At 40.7% G+C, this 24,422-nt stretch overlaps 1 protein-coding gene across 1 annotated transcript in view; it reads right to left on the bottom strand.

Moving 5' to 3' along the window:
• Nucleotides 1-14,921: 14,921 nt before the first annotated feature.
• The window catches only part of LOC109864865 (GPI ethanolamine phosphate transferase 2-like), a 113,048-nt gene continuing 103,547 nt past the window's right edge, over nt 14,922-24,422 (bottom strand). The window contains exon 14 of the mRNA XM_020452881.2: nt 14,922-18,310. Within this exon, the coding sequence (XP_020308470.1) occupies nt 18,097-18,310 (214 nt within the window). The 3' untranslated portion in view covers nt 14,922-18,096. The remainder of the gene's footprint in view (nt 18,311-24,422) is intronic.

The following is a 24,422-nucleotide window of genomic DNA, read 5'->3' as shown; positions in this document are numbered from 1 at the left end:
TAGTTGGTTTAGCCACAAAAAGACAGGAAAACAACATGTTTCTACGTTCTCTAGTTCAAATTATAAATTATAATTATAATTATAATTATAAAAAAATGGCACGATGTCATCAAAAGTACTTCTTAGCCATTTCTAGGCCTGTCCAAAATGGCAACGTCTGGTTCCTTCTCGTACCTTCTCATGGCCAGATGACCATCATGATCAGCTAATATTATATATTTTAAGGATGATGATCAATATAGAACAAAAAAGGATGGCATGATGGGAAACAGGAACTAGCTATTTCCAGCTAAAATCAACTCCAGACAATCTCACGGGTGTATGAGTGAACTATTACCTGGCTTGCTACTGGAAATAACTATTTGAATTCGCAAGGGGTTTGCTCAGAGTTGACCCGTGTGTGCAATGATGCAGAGAAGTGTGATCTTTAGCCATTGACAACTGCATCTACCTGGGGCCTGCTATTTTGGCAGGACTGGTTGGACAAAGAAGAAGTAAGAGAATTACCCGTCTTGCCGATCTGTCGTCTGACTAGCTGTCTCTTTGGTGCCTGATTGGCTGCCTCTCTGTCGCCTGACTGGCTGCATCTCGAGTGAAAAAAATAACATTTTAAATGTTCAGCTATGGGGACTTCTGGGGACTGCCCTTTTGTCACGGAGTGTCAACATGCTCAAATGATTTAGTTTTGCATGAGAATGATCACCGTCAGGCTGCATATATTAAAAGGTTAGAGCTGTCCCTCCTTATCACAGAACCACACACCAGCTGACTGGCGGAAGGAAGCCGAGCGTATCCCAATCTCCTCTTTGTCACACTGACGCCGTTCTCTCCGAATACCTGCGCAGGTTAACAGAGAGGTTCTGCACAGGAGGACGGTCGCTGACACAAAGACGTGTGGTAATCTACCTATATTCACATTTCTCTGTGTTTCTCTTTCCTAGTATTATTCCTGCTCCCTCTGGCTTATCAGTATATTACTGAACTCATGACTTATGTATGGCGACGAAGGGTTATAATGCCAATAAATCCAAATGTTGTCAGGCACCGAGGCACACCATAAATGAAATATGAACACTGGGGATGGCAAGGGTAATTTGTTTATCGTGAAGTTCTATGGGTAGAAGTTTCAAGCATCTGCGTCTATATATTAAGAATGTCTTTCCTCCTACATGTTGGGTAACATTTCAACTTCTCTGTTTATTATGCGGTGCAATGCATCCACAATGCTTAGTGATTGTTTAGGCCCAAGGGAAATCTACCTAACTGGGCTTGTTGCACTAGGACTACTTTCTAAATAAACAGTACTGAGTGTATCTTCAATTATTTATTATGCTGAATTGATAGATCATTGTAACCAACGAATGCATTAGGAACAAAATTACCTGCTGGAGAATATTCTTATTTACTTATTTATTTGAGTTTGTTTGGAATTTTCTGCCTTGTCATTAAATGTGTACTTCTATTACAGAATGTTTTCCCAATCTCTACAAGTTACACATGGTTACACATGTTAAATGATGGCTACACATGTCAAATGATGGTTACACATAGTAAATCATTCATACATGTCAAATCATTGTTAGACATGTCAAATCATGGTTACACATGTTAAATCTTGCCTGACAAATGCAACTTGTGATTGTGGTGACAGTGTCATCTAAACTGGAACATGCAGTTATCAGGAGTCATTTACTGCACTGCGCTTAAAAAAAAAAGAAGAGTAGGCACGTTCTCAAAAGTGCACTTATCAGGAGTCAACTGTATACTCTCAGACCTTGGGTTGTCTTCAAAACACCAAACCCAGACCCGGCAAAACCTGAAGCCTTCGGTTGCACCTCCATATATATTTGACACCGTGCAATAGGCCTGCTTAACTGTCCTGACAGGTAATCAACTGCAATTTCATGCGCTATTCTAATGCAGTCGTCTGACTGAATCCTGATGCTTTCCTCCTCTGCCTTGGCAGACAGCCAGGATTAGTTTTCGGGTGGAGCGTCTCCAGCGAGCAGCTCTGGGAAAGTGACAGGGTCAGGAGCACCGGAACATGACCTCCTTGCCACCTAGCTTCAGCGTGTGAGGTAATACACTCTCTCGCTCTCTTTCACAGGCACAGCCCCTAAGTAACGGTAAACCTCTGACCTTGCAATGATGGCTGTCTATCAAAAGGGTCGAGTTGAATCTGTGTTTCTCATTCCCTGTAAGATTGATTGGCCCTAAGCAAATCCGTTTTTGTGTTGTCTCCTCTAGAGTTCGGTCTATTTAAGCCCCCCCTCCAGTGAAAGTTTAAATGCTGATATTCTTTGATTATTCAAATGGCTTGAACTAAAGTTGCTGTTTTGCAGAAGTCACTGTAGGTAACAATGAAAATGCACAACACAACAACTCCCAGGAATTGCTAGATGATTTATCATGACTTGTTCTGGGTCTTCTCTGCATGATCTACAAATAGTAGATGAAGCAAGTCATCAAAGTCAATGGTCTTCAATAAGCACATCAAGATGACAGAGGAAGACTGGGGGCTGGGGGGAGAATAAAACTCCCATTAAATCTCAACATGGACTCCTCAGATCTAGCAACAGAGAAAACATGCCCCTAGATGTAGAGAGATTTGACAGTGAAGCCAAAAAAAAAGACAAGCGATGAAAAAAGATCTACGTAAACAAACCATTAGAGGCAAAAAGCCTACAAAGTCCAGAGTGGCCCTGGAGTTTTAGTCTCCTTCAAAGTCAACCCCCTGATGCTTTCAATATGAGATCACAGTAAAAGTCCTATAGTGCTGCTGTATTGTACTGTTACAGCGATTGAAAAATACCCTGCTGGAAATGCTATTTCCGGACATTTGGATGCAGCTTCGATTAAAGCCTGGCTTATTTTTCACTTTTAAAGATGCCATTTTTTTCTCCAGACTTCTGAAAGAGAAAGGCTAAAATGGTTCTGTGGCTAAATGTGTAAACATGACAAGGCTGTAAAGCCACAGCCACAGCGAAAGGGAGTCTTAATACTGGGCTTGAAAGCTAGCGCATGCTGTTCTTTGGGATCACACTGTGTTTTGAACCAAAGCTGTTTTGAACCAAAGCTACTGCAAAATACAAAAACACAATCACTATACACTACATATTTTAAATGACATGGTTACGTTCTCACAGTATTGACAACTAGGTGAATGCAGGGAAACTGTTAAATATTCAAGGCTTCTGAAAGTACATTCTTCTCTCCAGTGATACTCTTTCATCATGCTGTGTTTGTGAACGGATCACAAGGGAGACAGGCATCATCTCCTCTTGAGAACTCTCCTCTCAGCCTCTACTCTCTCTCTCTATCGGTTTACCTTCATATCTGTTTCCTTGCCCTGTGAAGCTGGGTTGCAGGAATCCCCGGTGAAAGCAACAAGATGAAAGTCTTCAGGCAAAAGCAAAGCTCGGCCCAAAGTTCATTGGCAAAGCAAGGAGAAGAATGATGCAGACAGAGGGGTATTTTGCAAAGAGAGCTGAGCAAAAACCCTAGATAATTTAAAGGTAGACAATGTCAAATTGCGTCTATTTCTGGAATCAGACTCCAGCTGGATTCAACTCACAACCCTAATCAAAGCAGAGCTGAACATTTTGCTAACTGCTAATTGTTTGATATGATAGGAGTATCAAATACAAACATATATATTGGGCCAGTATCAAGAACACAACAATGTTGCTGCCAATTGAGTTTACCTTTTAAATTATTATTTTAAAAAAAGTGGAATTTGTTGGTCAAGAATATGGTTGAGAACAGGGTTGAGGTTGCTCACATTGTAACAGGTTGCAGATTAAATGTATAGGAATTACCGGACTACATTTTGAACAAACCTTAAAAATCTCTTGAGTTGTTTCTGTGTTTACAGAACAGTTAAGTCCCCAGCCCATTGCGCTGGCTATGTGAAATAAAGCTTTTCGTACAACTCCAAAGACAGGCCAATTTCTGATCTTTAAGCGTGTGTTACATTGCTGTTTGATCATGTCTTTCCTTTCCAAGAACAAAAACTGTAGGCTACTCACTTTCATTTCACAATCTCTCCACACACAGAGAACAAAATTCAGGGATGTGCTCTGTCTAGACACACTAAACCCTCCCAAGGCACTCCCTCCCACTCACCGTTCATAACACGCACACGCACACGCACACACACACACACACACACCCTCCACCACCTTACATACATACACTAAAACAATCAACACACACCCATGCTCTCACATCACGCTTTCATGGCTGTTTTCATTTCAGAACCCTTGTTTTTCGTGTCTATCGAGTTTCCCCTCCGTCTGTGAAACGTAAATGATCGGGCGTATTGTTTCTGAGTGATTCAACAGTGCATCAGTGTCTGGGCCAAACTGGCAAAACCAAGCGATGCATATTGATCAGAGCAGTCACACCTGGAGGAGTCAGGGAGAGCAGAGCAAGCACACTGCTGCTACGGTGGTCATCATGACAAAAACTACACTGGTCGCCATGACAAAAGCACAGAGGAAGCGTCAAGTGGCCACAAGAATATCTAAGCTGTGTCCACAGCACTTCCTGCATCGCAATCAATGTTCATGCCAGAAAATTGGTGTATTCTGACAGATGCACAAAACCAATGGTAACACTTTACATGAAGGTAATTATAAACCCTTTATGAAACCCTTTATGAGATTGAGAGTTTTTTTCCCCCGACAGAACATTTTACGACTGACAGCAACCTGCTGAACTGGGAGGTCAGCTTACATTAGAATCATGTTATGTATAAATGGCAACTGAATGCAAAAAATACATTTTCTGGTTGAAAACGGCCTTTGTGGCATCCATAGTAGTCTGAAACATTTATTCCAGTATCAAAATTAACAAAAAATTGTAAGTAGGATCATAATAGTCAGTATATTGCAAAACTGTAAGATCTGTGTAACTGAGATCATCACGACTTACATGAGGGTTGTAAGACTAGGGAGAAATAGCTGCATGAAGAACAAGTTACACGGTGTGCGCTCTATCCAATCATATATCAGCAGATGCTCTAGACATTGAGACAGACCCACCCATTACACCACGCCTCGGACTCAGACTGGTTTACATAAAACAATACATCGCCAATATTACGTTGAAAAGAACACTTGGCCCCTCAGCCCTTTATGGAGAGGCCACTTGCTGATGTGTTTTATAGGGATCACTTGAGTCTGCCACTGTTTTGGGAAAAATTCGCAAGCATCTAGTGTCCCCCGCGACCTGTTTTGTAACATGATGTTCCAACTCTGGTAATAGATAGTGAGAAAGTTGGCACAACAAAACATCACTGAAGCACACACACGTCGCCACTCGCCAGTGACTTGATTAGCTGATTTAGCTATGTGGCCTGGCTGCTCAATATGCCTACTAGCTAATACTAGCTCGCTTCATTGACAAACAGAGATGGAATGTAGCTAGCTAGCGATTTTAGGCACTAATAAACAGCGTGTAGATTATACGTTATTTACAGTTCAGTAGCTTGCTGATAATGAAGTTGTAGACATGTTCTCAAAATTCAGTCCTGAGTGTTGCCAGCAGTGCTCTGACTAGTTATGAAATGTTTTTACTTGAGAAATCAAACCTGTAAAAATGCACGACTAAATGTAAAATGTCTTGATTTATCTTAGATTAATTATGACTATTTGAAGAATTAGTAGTGGCTATGTTGTTGCTACCGTGCCTCAAGAGGGACAAACAGTAACTGCCAGAGTACGATAGTGTACATAACACAGCCACATCGAACCACACACCCAAGACTCAAATCTCGTTATTCTTAATGAGCAGCAGAAAAATTTGGAATCTGTGAGTTCAGACGCTCTTTAATGTCAAGCGTTATCAAACCGATTTAGAGTCGGCGTTAGCTGGCTGGAATAAGCCTGTGTTTTACAGTCGGTAATATGTAATCTCTCGTGGATATATTCTTGTGTACAGATGGAACGGCGAGAATCTGTCAAGGCTCACATTGAATTATGTGTACAACAATAGTTCCTGGTTTTAGTAAATTATTATTTGGACGAATCAAAAATGGGCATAGGTGGTGCGTAACCTGGCGCAGTGATTTTTAAAACCAGATAATAAACGGTTTCCACATGATTCCACAGCCACAAAGTCAAAATTAGCTATATTGTAAAAAAAATATGAAAACAAACAATTGGTATTGTTTTGACCATGACAAACATGGGTAAATTCCACCGAGGAATTAAAACAGGACATGACATTTTTGCAAGATAATTTTACTTCTGGGTAACCAAGATTAGGTAATAAGATTTCCATTAATATCATTATTTGTCTTTATGATGATGTCATACAGTCTTTTGCTGCCACCTGAGGCTTGGATAGATCTAGCAGGATCTAGCTCGGGGGATTCCCTTGCTGCGGCATCAGGGCTGGAGTCAGTGTAGTGGGTGGGTGAGGGAAAATGGGGATTTTCTCCTCGGTACCACAACAGGAAAGGAGACAACCGGCATCCCTGTCTCAGCCCTCCAGTAAATACACATCTAAACACAGCTCTCCTAGGCTGGGTTGCCCTCAATTGAAGGACATAAACTGGGAGGGAAGAGAAGCTGCATATAGAGGTGGCCTGGGAGAAGAGAAGTAGACCCCGCTGCAGGCCAAAACGAGCTGTCCATTGGATCAATACTTCATTCCGCCTCAGTATTTTTAGAACGAGCTCCTTCGCAGCTTTGCCTCCCATAAATTGTTTGGCTCTCTGCCAGCTGCCACTTGGCAGACAGTCAGCTCCTGGAGGATCAAAGGAGAGTGAGGAGAGTGAGGGGGGAGTGGCGCCGCTGAAGTAAGCTCAGCCTCAGAGACACAGCTGGATCTCACCAGGGTTGCACAGGCTAATTCCATCGGCCGCGATAGCAATTGGAGAGGCTGCTGCAGCACCTTTACAAACGCTCCCTGTATCGGTGATGGTGGTTTTAAATCATGAGCTAGTCATGATGTGTAGACTGCACTGGTGTCTGACACCGCCAACATTGGAAGACACTTGAGGATGTCCTAAAATGGACACTTTAATTGTTCTGCCCTTACTCCTTCATAGCGGCCATGAGAAGAATAACCTGTTATCTCACTACAGTACGATTCATATGTTGCAAGTGCCATGCATCTTTCATGGAACTAATACCTGTACTGACATCATCCTCCACGTGGGCCCTTCATTCCAAAACTGACTGTGTTATCTGATCATTAGATTAGACATCACACACCACCTGCTCGGTCCGTTATCTCAACAGACCTGGGGTTGCAGAAAGTCATTGGGTTCACACTTCAGTCACGGATGTAGCCTAATGAGCTGACAATGCTGAATGGCAGCTGAACGCTCCAGCGGGTAGTATGGAAACCCAGGAGCTCCTGCCTATTCACAGGGGGAGGACTGTGGGAGAAACAGTGTTGCTTATTAAAACAGTGACACATCATTGATAGAGAATAAGTCGGGGGCTTGAGTAAAGTTCCATGAAGGAAATATGAAACCCTTTATGAAACCCTTTATGAGATTGAGAGTTTTTTTTCCCGACAAAACATGTTACGACTGACAGCAACCTGCTGAACTGGGAGGTCAGCTTACATTAGAATCATGTTATGTATAAATGGCAACTGAATACAAAAGAAAACATTTTCTGGTTGAAAACAGACTTTGTGGCATCCATAGTAGTCTGAAACATTTATTCCAGTATCAAAATTAACAAGAAATTGTAAGTAGGATCATAATAGTCAGTATATTGCAAAACTGTAAGATCTGAGTAACTTATTGTTAGTGTTGCTTATTAAAACAGTGACACGTCATTGATAGAGAATAAGTCGGTGGCTTGATTAAAGTTCCATGAAGGAAAGGAGTTTGTTCAGAATGTTTATACAGGGAGTTAGCTTTGAATATACAGTAGCAGTCAAATGTTTTTACACACCTACTCATTCAAGGGTTTTTCTTTATTTTTTAAAAACTATTTTCTACATTGTAGAATAGTGAAGACATCAAAACTATGAAATAACACACATGGAATCATGTAGTAACCAAAAAAACAAATCTAAATATATTTTATATTTGAGATTCTTCAAAGTAGCCACCCTTTGCCTTGACGATAGCTTTGCACACTTTTGGCATTCTCTCAACCAGCTTTACCTGGAATGCTTTTCCAACAGTCTTGAAGGAGATCCCACATATGCTGAGCACTTGTTGGCTGCGGTCCAACTCATACGGAACAATATCAATTGGGTTGAGGTTGGGTGATTGTGGAGGCCAGGTCATCTGATCCATGACTCCATCACTCTAATTCTTGGTCAAATAGCCCTTACACAGCCTGAAGATGTGTTTTGGATCATTGTCCTGTTGAAAAACAAATGATAGTACCACTAAGCACAAACCAGATGGGATGGTATAGCGCCTCAGAATGCTGTGGTAGCCATGCTGGTTAAGTGTGCCTTGAATTCTAATGAAATCACTGACAGTGTCACCAGCAAAGCACCATCACATCTCCTCCTCCATGCTTCATGGTGGGAACCACACATGCGGAGATCAGCTGTTCACCTACTCTGCGTCTCACAAAGACATGGTGGTTGGAACCCAAAATCTAAAATTTGGATTCATAAGAAAAAAGGACAGATTTCCACCGGTCTAATGTCCATTGCTCGTGTTTCTTGGCCCAAGCAAGTCTCTTCTTCTTATTGGTGTCCTTTAGTAGTGGTTTCTTTGCATCAGTTCGACCATGAAGGCCTGATTCACGCAGTCTCCTCTGAACAGTTAATGTTGAGATGTGTCTGTTACTTGAACTTTGTGAAGCATTTGTTTGGGCTGCAATTTCTGAGGCTGGTAACTCTAATGAACTTATCCTCTGCAGCAGAGGTAACTCTGGGTCTTCCTTTCCTGTGGCAGTCCTCATGAGAGCCAGTTTCATCATAGCGCTTGATGGTTTTTGCAACTTCACTTGAAGAAACTTTAAAAGTTCTTGAAATGTTCCAGATTGACTGACCTTCATGTCGTAATGATGGATTGTTGTTTCTCTTTGCTTATTTGAGCTGTTCTTGCCATAATATTGACTTGGTCTTTTACCAAATAGGGTTCTTTTCTGTATACCATCTCTACCTCGGCCCAACACAACTGATTGGCTCAAACGCATTAAGGAAATAAATTCCACAAATTAACTTTTAACAAGGAACACCTGTTATTTGAAATGCATTCCAGGTGACTACCTCATGAAGCTAGTTGAGAGAATGCCAAGAGGGTGCAAAGCTGTCATCAAGGCAAAGGGTGGCTACTTCAAGAATCTCAAATATAACATTATTTTGATTTGTTTAACAGTTATTTGGTTACTACATGATTCCATATGAGATACTACATAGTTTTTATGTCTTCACTATTATTCTACAACATAGAAAAGAGTCAAACAAAAAAGAAAACCCCTGGAATGAGGTGTGTCCAAACTTTTGACTGGTACTGTAGGTTTAAGCTCATGACATGGCAAGCTTAACCTAGTTTGAATTTCAAGGCTCTGGCAAGTTAGCAATCAGTAGAACACAGAAAGTAGACATTTAAAGTCCACATTTCTTTTATCACATACACCCTCCTTTGTATTTATTTGGACAGTGAAGCTAAAACGTTCCATTTGGATCTATACACCAGCATTTTGGATTTGAGATCATGTTTCATATTCGGCAACTTTACAAAATGTCACGAATGTCATGAATATCGTACTCCCCCAAAATGCTAACCTCCACTGTTATTGGTAATGCTGAGAGGTTAGCATGTTTTGAGGGGCATGATCTTTGTGCCTCTAACATACTCTCTTATCATTATTCACAATTCAGTCATAGTTATCCGTAATCATGGTAGCATCCACATTAATGTAGAACTGTTTAGAAACATTCTATTCGGATTTACAATAAAAGTGACTCCATAATGACACAATACATAACTCACCATTCAGTTCCCATTGGGAAAAACATAAACCGAAACACAACCAAAACAAACTGTAAATGCATACACGTTTGCAGAGTCACAAGCTAAATGTAGTCATTGTGTGCTAGGAATATGGGACTAAATACTAAACCTTTGACTACTTTTATACACTGTAAGTGAATTTGTCCCAATACTTATGACACCTTGAAATGAGGGGGACTAGATACATCAAGTGTTTTAATTTAATATTTCTAACTGGTAAAACAGATATGTATGAAAATACCCTCAAATAAAAGGTGGCATTCTGTACGGTCGCCTCAAAACATTTTTATCTCAAATCCAAAATTAAAAGTTTTAGCTTCACCGTTCAAATAAATATGGAGTAGAGTGTGTTCTCTGTGATATGTGATATGGACTTCTCTCAGGATCCTCTTCGGAGCATTACAATGTCAATAGCCTACATTCTCATGTGTGTTCAATTCAATTCACACCATCATGCTCCTATTTGTTGAATATTCATAGGACAACGTGCTTTAATACAAAGTGTTAGGTGAAACCCTCAGGAGGTGTAAATTACTTTATCCCATGTGACTAGTTCCAGTGGTGTGGCTAATCAAAAATTAGACATGAACCAGAAACCTACAAATACAGTGAATCACAAATTAAACAATTAAAATAAAATATTTTTTCCAGCATAAATAAAAAAATGTAATAACAATATCGACAACCTTTTAGTGTCTGGACGATTGAACTGATAATCAGCATGGACCTTTCAGGGAATCTAGCTTACAGGCTTAATACCAGGGTTAAAAAAAAATTCTGTCATTCTCCATATGCTGAAATTAGTGTCACGCTTAAGTCTTTTTGAATAATAAAAAAAAACAGGTGTGTAAGCATGAATGAGTGAGTCAGCAAGGCTAAATGAGCCAGCAAGCAATATTCTCCTGCATTGGCTAAATGACAAGATTGGGCTGTGAATTGTTGGCTGTATGAATGTAATATCTTTAATACATTGGCTGAAAATCTTTGTGGTCGTGTACAAAGTCACACTCCATTCGCCAATTACTTGAAAATGTGTTTAGTCATTCGGAAATATTAGATCTAAAAAGCCTGATTCATAGACTCTCTAATGCCAGAGTAAACAAGGCCTGAAAGATTTCAGGGCTGTGGACATCCAAGCACTGCATTGAGGCAGAAATCTAAACCAGTCCTCTTCCTCCCTTTCTCTCTACCCCCCCCTTCTTTCTCCATCCCCCTATCTCAATTAAGATGCAGACAGGAGCAAACCTCATCGGTGAGAGCGAGGGAAAGAGACAGAAAATAAACCTTAGGTAACGTGTAATCCCTCAGGCCTTTTGTCCTGCATATTCATGACTTGTTCTGTACCCATCTCATTTTTCTTAGTTTCATACTTTTTTTCTTCCTCAAACTTTTTTTCCAGGGATGGAAAAAAGGACAGGTAGGGAATGTTTACTGAACTTGTGAAGGACACTCTTGAGGGAGATGTGGCACACCTGAGGGTTCCCATTATCAGCGTTGCAGAAATGTGTGAACTATTAGAAAGAAATGGGATGACCGCTGCTGTATTGCGTTCACTCTCGAAGGGAAATATGTCCATTATTTTGCTCTGCCTGTTGTGTGGGAGGGTTGAAGGGGGATTGTTCTCGGTCTCAAGTGGGAGGTGTTGAACCACCATAGAAGACAGGAGAAGAAGAAGGCTCAGTGTTAATGTCATCAGTTTAACTTCATTGCCAGCTTTAACTCAATCACACCTCTCTGGGCTTAGTCTTCTGGGCAGTGCACCACCCTAAATTTCGGCCCAGCTATGCTATGATTCCTTTGCCATAAACACAAACTCAATGAAACATTCACTTGGCTGTACAAGCCACAATTAAATTAGCCACACACTCTCGGGAATGTTGCTTTTCAGTCCAACTGTTGCTTAACATCATGGTCTGACCTGTGTTCATCTTTGTCAAAGTGATTTCAGAAGACCAAAATTCTGATTTGGTCATAAGTGGTTTCAGAAGAGCTCTACTCTGATATGGTCATAAAGTGGAGCTCTATTCTGATTTGTTCAAAAGCGGTTTCAGAAGAGCTCTATTCTGATTTGGTCATAAGCAGTTTCAGATAAGATCTATTCTGATTTGGTCATCAGCAGTTTCAGAAGAGCAATATTCTGATTAGGTCATAAGCAGTTTCAGAAGAACAATATTCTGATTTGGTCATAAGTGGTTTCAGAAAAGCGTTATTCTGATTTGGTCAGAAATTGGTTTCAGAAGAGCTCTATAATGATTTGGTCATAAAGTGAGTTCAGAAGAGGTATATTCTGTATTATCTGTGTGTAGTCATACCAATCTACCATTGATCCACAAGTAGTTACACAAAAAACGACATGCTCAGGAATGGGCAATCTATTTGAAGAGGGGTTAGAAGATATTTTTCTATAGCAAGATGGGAGTGACATGAAGTGATACAGAACTAAACCTAAAAGGTAAAAAAACAACCTATTATTTGAAAGGGATCATCCTCTCTCCTTCACCTCTTCTGCCCACATGGCTTGAAACAAAATAATGTAAACACAATAGCAAAATAGAGAAATCTTTGTTATCCACATCAGAAAACAATCTCTGGAGCTGTTGTGTCATATTCTATCATGTACAGGTTTAGAATTCAAGAGAGTGTATTAGAACATTTAAGCAAATCTATTTCTCCCGCTCCCCATTTCTACCACACATCCACAGCCGAGGAGCTTAACTTTTAAAACGTAATTTTTTTTGTCTTCGCCAAGGTCGACAATGCAAACATTTCTCATCAAAATATTTGCATTCTCATTTTGAGATGAACGATTACTCTGGAAGATGAGCTTAGCCATGTGCAATAAGAACTGACGCAGGTACACAGTGTGCAGAGAAGGCTAGACGACACCAAGGGTCGCTTACATTAAGTTGTTTAACTGTCGTTGTGCCCTGGGGAAATAGTATTTTTTATTTAACCTTTATTTAACTAGGCAAGTCAGTTAAGAACAAACTCTTGTTTACAATGACGGCCTACCAAAAGGACTCCTGTGGGGACGGGGGCCTGGGATTAAAAATCTAAAATAAATACAATATAAATATAAGACAAAACACACATCGCAACAACAGAGACACAACGCTACATAAAGACCTAAGACAACAACATAGCAAGGCAGCAACACATGACAACACAGCATGGTAGCAACACAACATAACAACAACAACATGATAGCAACACAACATGGGAGCAGCACAAAACATGGTACAAACATAATTGGGCACAGACAACAGCACAAAGGGCAAGAAGGTAGAGACAATAATACATCACACAAAGCAGGCACGACTGTCAGTAAGAGTGTCCATGATTGAGTCTTTGAATGAAGAGATTGAGATAAAACTGTCCAGTTTGAGTGTTTGTTGCAGCTAGTTCCAGTCGCTAGCTGCAGCGAACTGAAAAGAGGAGCGACCCAGGGATGTGTGTGCTTTGGGGACCTTTAACAGAATGTGACTGGCAGAACGGGTGTTGTATGTGCAGGATGAGGGCTGCAATAGATATCTCAGATAGGGAGGGTGTGAGGCCTAACAGGGGTTTATAAATAAGCATCAACCAGTGGGTCTTGCGACAGGTATACAGAGATTACCAGTTTACAGAGGAGTATAGAGAGCATTATGTGAGTAATCATAAAATAAAAATAAAATAAAAATCTGCAGTTCTTTGATCTTACACTACTTATATCTGCAATAATGTCTGACAGTATCCAGATTACCATCAAACAGTTTTTACGTGATTAAATCAGAACATTTAAAAACTTAATGTAGAAATGAAGTCACAACTGTCACCAGAAAACAGCCAAATGGTTTCGAAAATGGTAAGTCAATGTTTTTATTAATTAACAATAAAGGAAAATGTAATATATATATATATTTATAATAATACAAATAAAAAAATAGATTCAAATGTATTTGACTAATTACGCACATTAATGGAATATTGTTCATTTTGATAACCTGACCAATTATGTGATGCTATGTCGTCCAGTGATAAAATGATGCGCCATAATGTACAGGAAATTATCCTTGACCGTTCATCACTCCTCATTTAATTCCACTGTTAATGAGATCTCACAGGTACGAGCTTCAGTAACAACTGTGCAAGTTGAAAAAGTAAATGTTTATACTTTAATATATGAAAGTCTACATAATCTATACTTTATTATAATTTATAGTTTTATAATTTAATCTTTAACCTCTTGAGGATGTTCTCTTAAACAGTGCAATTGATTAAAACATTTTTTTTATTGTTTACCTAACAGAAATAAGGGGAAAATGTCAGCACAAAGCTTCTTTGAAACCCTGTTGGGTGAGGGAGGATGAGTAAGCAGAGATTGCTGTTGTGGTCTTGGCTGTCTCAAAATGTTAGTAATTATCACCTAAAATAGTCCCCGATGTTTCTTAAACTAGAAATTCTAAAATAGCCCCCCATTTTTCTTAAACTAGAAATTCTAAAATAGTCCCCCATTTTTCTCAATCTAAAGAGATTCCACAATCAAGATGCATGACTGAATGGCAGATATTGTATCCACTACAGAATCAAGGCTGCATCTCTGTACATTTAGCCATAAATAAGACATACAGCAGCTTAGCCCATCACAGTGGTCACAGCTAACACAAGGAAAACACATTTGACCCAAAAATTAAGACAACACATACATAGCTATTAGATTAAGGTGAGTAAAACATACATAAATCCCATCTAATATCATATATTAAAAGTTGTGTGACATGCTGCAATCTGCAACTTCATATGCTTATTTACCAGACATGTTATTATTGGACATGGAGAGTCCTTTATAAGCATATGGATCTCTGTTCAAGTTCTTCAAGTTAACCAATCAGATTGTGTCACATTAACTAACCGCTTTATACATTGGAATTGCATTCAGTATTCACAGGGACATTTTCCTAGGGGATATCTTCATGAAAGAAAACAACTTTAATTTAAGTCAGCAATTTATTAGTTCATTTTGTAATCTAATTTGATTAGCGTGTTAGGGCAAGGGCTCCCAATTGCCAATGATTAGGTTTCACAGGTCTGGCAGAAGTAGGAAGACATCAAATTGTGGATTGGAGCACATTTTTAGATTAGAAATCAAATGAGCAATACAGAAATAGAAGTGAAATATGGCTTCAAACAAAAATGTATTTATAAAAAATAACCGCTTATAGATGGAAAATGTAACCCAAGAATTAAGCTTTGTCCCCACACAGCAGGTGAATCCAAATTATCTTTAGATTAACAACATTCACCAAGTGAATCAATTGTCATCTGTATACTAGTAATGATCCACTGTATTCACAAAGCTTTCACTGCATTTCTATATATTCCCAGAGTAAAACATTTAACATAAACATACAGTTGAAGTCGGAAGTTTACATACACCTTAGCCAAATACATTTAAACTCAGTTTTGAACAATTCCTGACATTTAATCCTAGTAAAGATTCCCTGTTTTAGGTCAGTTAATGACTCGTAGTGGTCTACAACAAGTTTAATGACTGTTTACATACACTTAGGTTGGAGTCATTAAAATGTGTTTTTCAACCACTCCACAAATTTCTTGTTAACAAATTACAATTTTAGCAAGTCGGTGAGGACATCTACTTCGTGCATGCCAAGTAATTTTTCCAACAATTGTTTACAGACAGATTATTTCACTGTATCACAATTCCAGGGGGTCAGAAGTTTTATGGGGGGGGGGGGCAGCATCATGTTGTGGGGGTGCTATGCTGCAGGAGGGACTGGTGTACTTCACAAAATAGATGGCATCATGAGGAAGGGAAATTATGTGGATATATTGAAACAACATCTCTAGACATCAATCAGGAAGATAAAGCTTGGTCACAAATGGGTTTTCCAAATGCCAATGACACCAAGCATACTTACAAAGTTGTGGCAAAACGGCTTAAGGACAACAAAGTCAAGGTATTGGAGTGGCCATCACAAAGCCCTGACCTCAATCCTATAGAAAAGTTGTGGGCAGAACTGAAAAAGCATGTGCGAGCAAGGAGGCCTACAAACCGGACTCAGTTACACCAGCTCTGTCAGGAGGAATGGGCCAAAATTCACCCAATTTATTGTGAGAAGCTTGTGGAAAGTTACACGAAAAGTTTGACTCAAGTTAAAAAATGTAAAGGCAATGCTACCAAATACTATGAGTGTGTATGTAAACTTCTGACCCACTGGGAATGTGATGAAAGAAATAAAAGCTGAAATAAATCATTCTCTCTACTATTATTCTGACATTTCACATTCTTAAAATAAAGTGGTGATCCTAACTGACCTAAGACAGGGATTTTTTAAAACTATTTTTACTGCATATATATATATATATATATATATATATATATATATATATCTATACACACACATATATATCTATACATACACACACATATATATATATATCTATATATATCCACACACACACACACACACACAACTAAAAGAATGCATATTAATTTAGGGTATGAAATAGTTGAATAAAGTTTAAATAAAAATGTTTAATTAAAATAAACAGCTTACAACCTGTGTATCCTATGGCAGGAAGTGGGAGGGAAGTATGGCTTGCTATCAGCTTGGAACACATCTACAGTATATCATTTATATAACCTATATAATTGATATAAGTGTATGGAGGACTATTATAAATATAATGCAACTGGGATAGAGCACTACAGAGCCGGTGGTCAATAGAAGAACTTACTACTCTACTGGGATAGAGCACTACAGAGCCGGTGGTCAATAGAAGAACTTACTACTCTACTGGGATAGAGCACTACAGAGCCGGTGGTCAATAGAAAAACTTACTACTCTACTGGGATAGAGCACTACAGAGCCGGTGGTCAATAGAAGAACTTACTACTCTACTGGGATAGAGCACTACAGAGCCGGGGGTCAATAGAAAAACGTACTACTCTACTGGGATAGAGCACTACAGAGCCGGTGGTCAATAGAAGAACTTACTACTCTACTGGGATAGAGCACCACAGAGCCGGTGGTCAATAGAAGAACTTACTACTCTACTGGGATAGAGCACTACAGAGCCGGTGGTCAATAGAAAAACTTACTACTCTACTGGGATAGAGCACCACAGAGCCGGTGGTCAATAGAAGAACTTACTACTCTACTGGGATAGAGCACTACAGAGCCGGTGGTCAATAGAAGAACTTACTACTCTACTGGGATAGAGCACTACAGAGCCGGGGGTCAATAGAAAAACGTACTACTCTACTGGGATAGAGCACTACAGAGCCGGGGGTCAATAGAAGAACTTACTACTCTACTGGGATAGAGCACTACAGAGCCGGGGGTCAATAGAAAAACTTACTACTCTACTGGGATAGAGCACTACAGAGCCGGGGGTCAATAGAAAAACTTACTACTCTACTGGGATAGAGCACTACAGAGCCGGGGGTCAATAGAAAAACTTACTACTCTACTGGGATAGAGCACTACAGAGCCGGGGGTCAATAGAAAAACTTACTACTCTACATAAACAAAACAAACAATAACACAACAAAAGGAAGGAATACAAATCCAATTTCAAGAGATTGTGCTTTGACACATTCAAATGAAATAATTTATAGAATTGACTCCTTTACCCATTTTCAGCCCTGCTCAATAAATACCTGAACAGACTTCAGTAGAACCCACCACCTTAAAATATCTAAATCTTACTAAAAAAGTTGTGCTTTAGTCCATACAAGAGACAAAGTTCCATCTGAGAAAAGATATTGCGTACCAAAAGGTGAATTTGAACATTTTTGTATTAATTTAGCAGACACTCTTATCCAGAGCCACTTACAGGAGCAATTAGGGTTAAGTGCCTTGCTGACAGATCTTTCACCTAGTCTGCTCAGGGATTCAAACCAGCAACCTTTCGGTTACTGGCCCAACGCTCTTAAACATTAGGCTACCTGCCACCCAAGTGAATGCTGCAGTCCTAGAAGTCCAGTGCAGTGGACAGTACATTCCCACCTTCTCCTTCAGAGTGTAGGAGTGGGGCATCCAGAAGTCAACTAGGACAGTATCAGGACCACCATTACCCATGAGTCTTTGCCCTTCTCCTTAACCCCTTCCTGAAAGTTGAGAGCCCTCTGAGCCGTGGGCTCCCTAGGGCCTGCGGCTCTGCTCCATGGTGGTGAAGAAGAGGCAAATTGCAACGGTGAGCAGTGTGTGCATGGACTCATACAGCAGCTTGGGTGAGAAGACGCTCCAAATGAAGAGGTGGTAGCGCAGGGCCGTGACCAACACCACGTAGGCTGCCGCCGGCACGGACCGCAAAAGGGCCAAGCAGTAGCATCCATGGCCGACCGCCACTGAGCTCCTGGAGAGAGGAGGAGAAAAGGGAAAGATGGAGAGAGGGTGAAGAGAGATGATGGGAGAGAAGAGAGAGAGATTGATTATCTTTCAATCAGAAGAATGGAAAAACAGATGTCACCAGCAGTCAAAAGAACAAATGCCTACTGTACCTGACAAAACAAATGGCATTCGGCATGAGACATCGCAGGATTGAAGGTTTGCATCTCATAGGTCACGTTTTAAAGCACAGATTTGAGTACACCACGTGTACATTCAACCTCCACATCTAAAGTATTTGATATAAAACAAATGCTATTGAACCGAGGCCTGGACTCAGACAAATCCTAATGCATCTCTCTTAGCCTTGAGGCACATGCTTTCAATCAGCCTTTCAACCTGAGAACTTGTATCTCGTCTGTCTCAATGCTTACGGTTGCATTAGCCTGACATCGACTCCTTAGTACCCCTGAAAAGAGCCTGACCTCATTGTCTATTTAGATAGGGCTGATAGATGCCAGCACATGTAGAAAGTACAGGATATGACCTTCGACGGCAGCCTTTCAATTCAAATGAAAGGCAGAGCTGGAGAACAAGTTGCACACTCTTCAAAGGGTTGCCCACAGTCTCTCATTCAAAACAATCAGAAATACAGAGAACTGTACAAGCTGTTTGCACGTTGTCCTTTTATACTCGCTCTCTTTCACATTTGATCTCTTTCACACACAAGTACACATGTGCACAAACACACATTCAATCGCAGCATCTGAAATCTCCTCTGAGTCATTTCAATGCCTTTGTCGGTCTGAACAGAGCCACAGTTCATCCCATATTCAGACGGGGATATTGCAGCTAGGTGAACCCAAAACTCTGGAGGAGGAACAGCAGCCAAGTAATCTCAAAACTCTGGGGGAGGAACTGCAGCCAGGTAATCTCAAAACTCTGGGGGAGGAACTGCAGCCAGGTAATCTCAAAACTCTGGGGATGGAATTGCAGCCAGGTAATATCAAAACTCTGGAGATGGAACTGCAGCCAGGTAATATCAAAACTCTGGGGATGGAACTGCAGCCAGGTAATCTCAAAACTCTGGGGATGGAACTGCAGCCAGGTAATATCAAAACTCTGGGGATGGAACTACAGCCAGGTAATATCAAAACTCTGGGGATGGAACTGCAGCCAGGTAATATCAAAACTCTGGGGATGGAACTACAGCCAGGTAATATCAAAACTCTGGGGATGGAACTGCAGCCAGGTGAACCCAAAACTCTGGAGGAGGAACAGCAGCCCGGTAATATCAAAACTCTGGGGATGGAACTGCAGCCAGGTAATATCAAAACTCTGGGGATGGAACTGCAGCCAGGTAATCTCAAAACTCTGGGGATGGAACTGCAGCCAGGTAATCTCAAAACTCTGGGGATGGAACTGCAGCCAGGTAATCTCAAAACTCTGGGGATGGAACTGCAGCCAGGTAATCTCAAAACTCTGGGGATGGAACTGCAGCCAGGTAATCTCAAAACTCTGGGGATGGAACTGCAGCCAGGTAATCTCAAAACTCTGGGGATGGAACTGCAGCCAGGTAATATCAAAACTCTGGGGATGGAACTGCAGCCAGGTAATATCAAAACTCTGTGGGATGGAACTGCAGCCAGGTAATCTCAAAACTCTGGGGATGGAACTGCAGCCAGGTAATCTCAAAACTCTGGGGATGGAACTGCAGCCAGGTAATCTCAAAACTCTGGGGATGGAACTGCAGCCAGGTAATCTCAAAACTCTGGGGATGGAACTGCAGCCAGGTAATCTCAAAACTCTGGGGATGGAACTGCAGCCAGGTAATCTCAAAACTCTGTGGATGGAACTGCAGCCAGGTAATCTCAAAACTCTGGGGATGGAACTGCAGCCAGGTAATCTCAAAACTCTGGGGATGGAACTGCAGCCAGGTAATCTCAAAACTGTGGGGATGGAACTGCAGCCAGGTAATCTCAAAACTCTGTGGGAGGAATTTCAAGCCTGGGAAATGATCCCTCCCAAACAAATAAAGGCTAGCTGAGAGCTGCACTAAGGCAGTGGGTGGTAGTGTAATTTAGGGTAGGTGTTGAATCAAACACCTGTGGGTTTGTTTGTCTGCGTGTTCGCATAATCAGTGAGCGTCCCCACACAAGCCCCCATGTAGGTGCCAACAGAAATGACTGTACTTAGCGACACACACTGAATGTGTCCTCCTATATCACTCTCACAAACAGCTATCAATGCACATAGCACACACATTTTGGGCCAGAAGAAAAGTATTGAAACAAAGGTCCGGACCTGAAATGTATGATGTTTTATCGCAAATCTCTTTAGCTCACAAACCATAAAGTTTTTTATATCAAATAACATTCACATTTGTAGCATTTACTCTGACAATGGCAATGCTATATGAACAGCTAATCAATGGGGTTTAGAATCTAAACATGATCAAGCACTAAATACATTTTAAACTATGTCATCTGCATAGGTGTGGAAGCTGGCACAATATTCAAAGATGATTTTGCTTAGTGGGAGCCATGTATAAGAGAGAAGTGGACAAATAATAGATCCCTGTTGGACACTGGTAATACCTGTATATGAATTCTGCTCTGTATCAGAGAATTCTACAGGAGAATATCAGGCCATCCGCATATGAGCTGAAGCTCAGCTGGGTCATGCAGCAAGACAATGATACGAAGCACACAATCACGACTACATGAAAACGGCCAAAATCCAGACCTAATCCCAATTGAGATGTTGTGGTAGGACTTGAAACTAGCAATTGATGCTTGAAAACCCACAAATGTTGCTAAGTTAAAGTAGTTCCACATGGAAGAGTGGGCCAAAATTCCTCCACAGTGACACCTAAAGGTGGAACAACCAGTTAATAAGTGTAAGGGGGCAATTACTTTTTCACACAAGGGCATTGGGTGTAGCATACCTGTTGCATAATAAATATGTAATTGTTGTATTTTGTTCATTCATGTTCCCTTTATCTAATATTAGGTTTTGGTTGAAGATCTGTTAATATTTAGTATAAAAAAATATGCAAAAGTAGAGACAATTTGAAAGGCAAATACTTTCTCACAGCACTGTATGTGTGGGTTACAGAGATGAGGTAGTCATTCAAAAATCATGTTAAACATTATTATTGCACACAGAGCGAGTCCATGCAACTTATGTGACTAGTTAAGCACACTTTTACTCCTGAACTTATGGGTTGAATACTTATTGACTCATGACATTTCAGCTTTTCATTTTTTAATAAATTTGTAACCATTTCTAAAAACAGTCCACTTTGACATTATTGGGTATTATGTGTAGGCCATTGACAAAATCTAAATGTAATCAATTTTAAATTCAGGCAAATTCAGGCTGTAACACAACAAAATGTGGAAAAAGTCAAGGGGTGTGAATATTTTCTGAAGGCACTTTTTTCTGTTACTCCTACACCAGAGGCGTATGACGCAAGTTACTGTATTAGGTGTAGTGTACTCTTCAGAGACTATACCCTCAAGGCATGTGTTGCTGTTCTGCTCAAGCGGCCTATGTAGCAGGTAGCATTGACTGCACTGGGAGTGTGTGTGCTCAGCTGTGGCTCCGGTCTGCCAAGACACACACAGCTGGTGTAGCAAACCACAACAATGTAATTATTACAATGATGTTGTGATGCAGAACAGGCCACATTACTCACAAATGGGGCCTGATTCAACAGATATGTAATTAATCAAGGGATCCAGATGAATCCAACTCATTATATGCCTAATATCTACGTTTTAACGGAATGCACAGGTGTCATGAATAAAACTACAGATGACTCACACAAAAGGTCTACATAACCAGTAGAAAGACATTTGTCTTGCCTTTGTTGTGGTGATCACGTCTCTCAGCTCTATACATCCCCGTTCCTTTACAGCAGGAGAGACCTGTCCGGCATCTGGCGAATTAGGTGTCTGTTCATGTCCTGTCCTAGGCAAAGGTCTCTAGCTCCCTGATGAGGTAGTAATTGAAGGGCATTCCCCTCTTTGGAAATGAGTTCAGGCATTAGTCAAGCACCTTCACGCCTGTCCCACACCCACCCACTCTCCCTTTACTTCCTGTCCTCTTCTTGGGCTGGCTTTAGTATTGATCCAGTGCGCTCCCTCTATCATGACCCAGGGAGCAGGACTAAAAAGGGATGACTGCCTGTAAAGGAGTGTGGGATACAGGATGTGCGTCAAGGGATACCACCTATAGAGCTCTGGAGCGTTTGAGAATTGTCCCCTTTTGACACTCAAAAACACAGCCCTGGCAATGCGTTTGCACCACATGTATTTTCCCATTTCTGGGTGCAGTCTGCACAGATTTGACCAGGATATATGTTTGAACTGCAGTAGCAAATGTTGGGAAAGGGGGTTATTGAATTCTCTTTGTTTGCTTTGACTACTTTGGAGCACTTTTATCCCGGTGAAAACATGGCCCTAGACAGATCCTATTCAACAGCAATGAAAACTTTAGTTTTATCTTCCCCTGTGGTTTTAGGGTTTCCCGACAAGGGAGGTATTGATCAAAGCCCATTTCCAGTATTTGGTTCTGTAGTGTGGATGCTGATGGGGCATAGTGCATTATAAATGAGCTGCATTGTGTCAGACTACTTAAGAGGTTCATTTATCACGTAGACGTCTCAAACTGCACTTTGTGAGTGGGGCCATTCTGGTGGAAAACTGCAGAGCTGGATGGTGGGGATGGAGGATGTGGACATGAATAATGAGAATTTACAAATCTCGGTCTGCTCGTATTATGTATGAGATACTCAGAGGGGATGGATTGTGTGAGGCACGTTTCCTCAGATGAATCAATTGGTTTATGACAGTCTTACAAATATGGGACTTTACTTGAACTGGCTTCCTGCAAGAGCATATGTAAGGGATAAAAAATGACAGGCCGTCGTAGGGGGTTTGTTGAGGTCCCCGAGGCTGAACTTCACAGTTAACAAACCAACAAACTACCTGTCGTTAATATTATTGATTAAAATAAAGAAGAGGGCCGTCAACTGAGAAGGTGACCAGTCTCAACTTGGCCACAGTTACGATCTGACACAGACAACATCATCGTATAACAAAAATTGTCAACATATCAGTGGCTCTTGTTAGCGGGGCACAACTGACTGTCCTTGACTTGACACCAGAACCACGGGTGGTCCTAAAAGCCACCCAGATATGCAAATGGTGACATTTCGTGACATAGCGGAACGCGACTCAGTGACATAGAAGCAGACTCCCAAGGGGCGAGACAGGGAGTAATGGGATTTGGAATGTTCCCCTGCAAACATATATCCTGGTCAAATCTGTGCAGTCACTATGATGCTAAGTCAAAGAGGGGATGATGTGACAGACAATTCTACCCATTTCTCTGCTTTAATTAATGTGTGTGAATGCATATACAGTACCAGTCAAAAGTTTGGACACACCTACTCATTCAAGGGTTTTTCTTTATTTTGACTATTTTTTTTACATTGTAGAATAATAGTGAAGACATCAAAACTATGAAATAACACATATGGAATCATGTAGTAACCAAAAATGTGTCAAACAAATCTAAATATATTTTATATTCTTCAAAGAAGTTACCCTTTGTCTTGATGACAGCTTTGCACACTCTTGGCATTCTCTCAACCAGCTTCATGAGGTAATCACCTGGAACGCATTTCAAATAACAGGTGTTCCTTGTTAAAAGTTAATTTGTGGAATTTCTTTCCTTGTTAATGCGTTTGAGCTGATCCGTTGTGTTCTGACGAGGTAGGGGTGGTATACAGAACATAGCCCTATTTGGTAAAAGACCAAGTCCATATTATCGCAAGAACAGCTCAAATAAGCAAAGAGAAATGACAATGCATCATTACTTTAAGACATGATGGTTAGTCACGAGCAATGGACATTAGCCTGGTGGAAATCTGTCCTTTGGTCTGATGAGCCAAAATTTGGGATTTTTGGTTCTAACCGCCGTGTCTTTGTGACACGCAGAGTAGGCGAACAGATGATCTTAATGTGTGTGGTTCCCACTGTGAAGCATGGAGCAGGCGGTGTGATGTTGTTGGGGTGCTTTGCTGGTGACACTGTCAGTGATTTATTTAGAATTCAAGGCACACTTAACCA

This window comes from Oncorhynchus kisutch, linkage group LG19, assembly GCF_002021735.2.
Source record: "Oncorhynchus kisutch isolate 150728-3 linkage group LG19, Okis_V2, whole genome shotgun sequence".
Classification (NCBI taxonomy): domain Eukaryota; kingdom Metazoa; phylum Chordata; class Actinopteri; order Salmoniformes; family Salmonidae; genus Oncorhynchus; species Oncorhynchus kisutch.
Note: the sequence above shows the minus strand (reverse complement) of the source record. Positions and strands in the feature narration are given on the sequence as shown.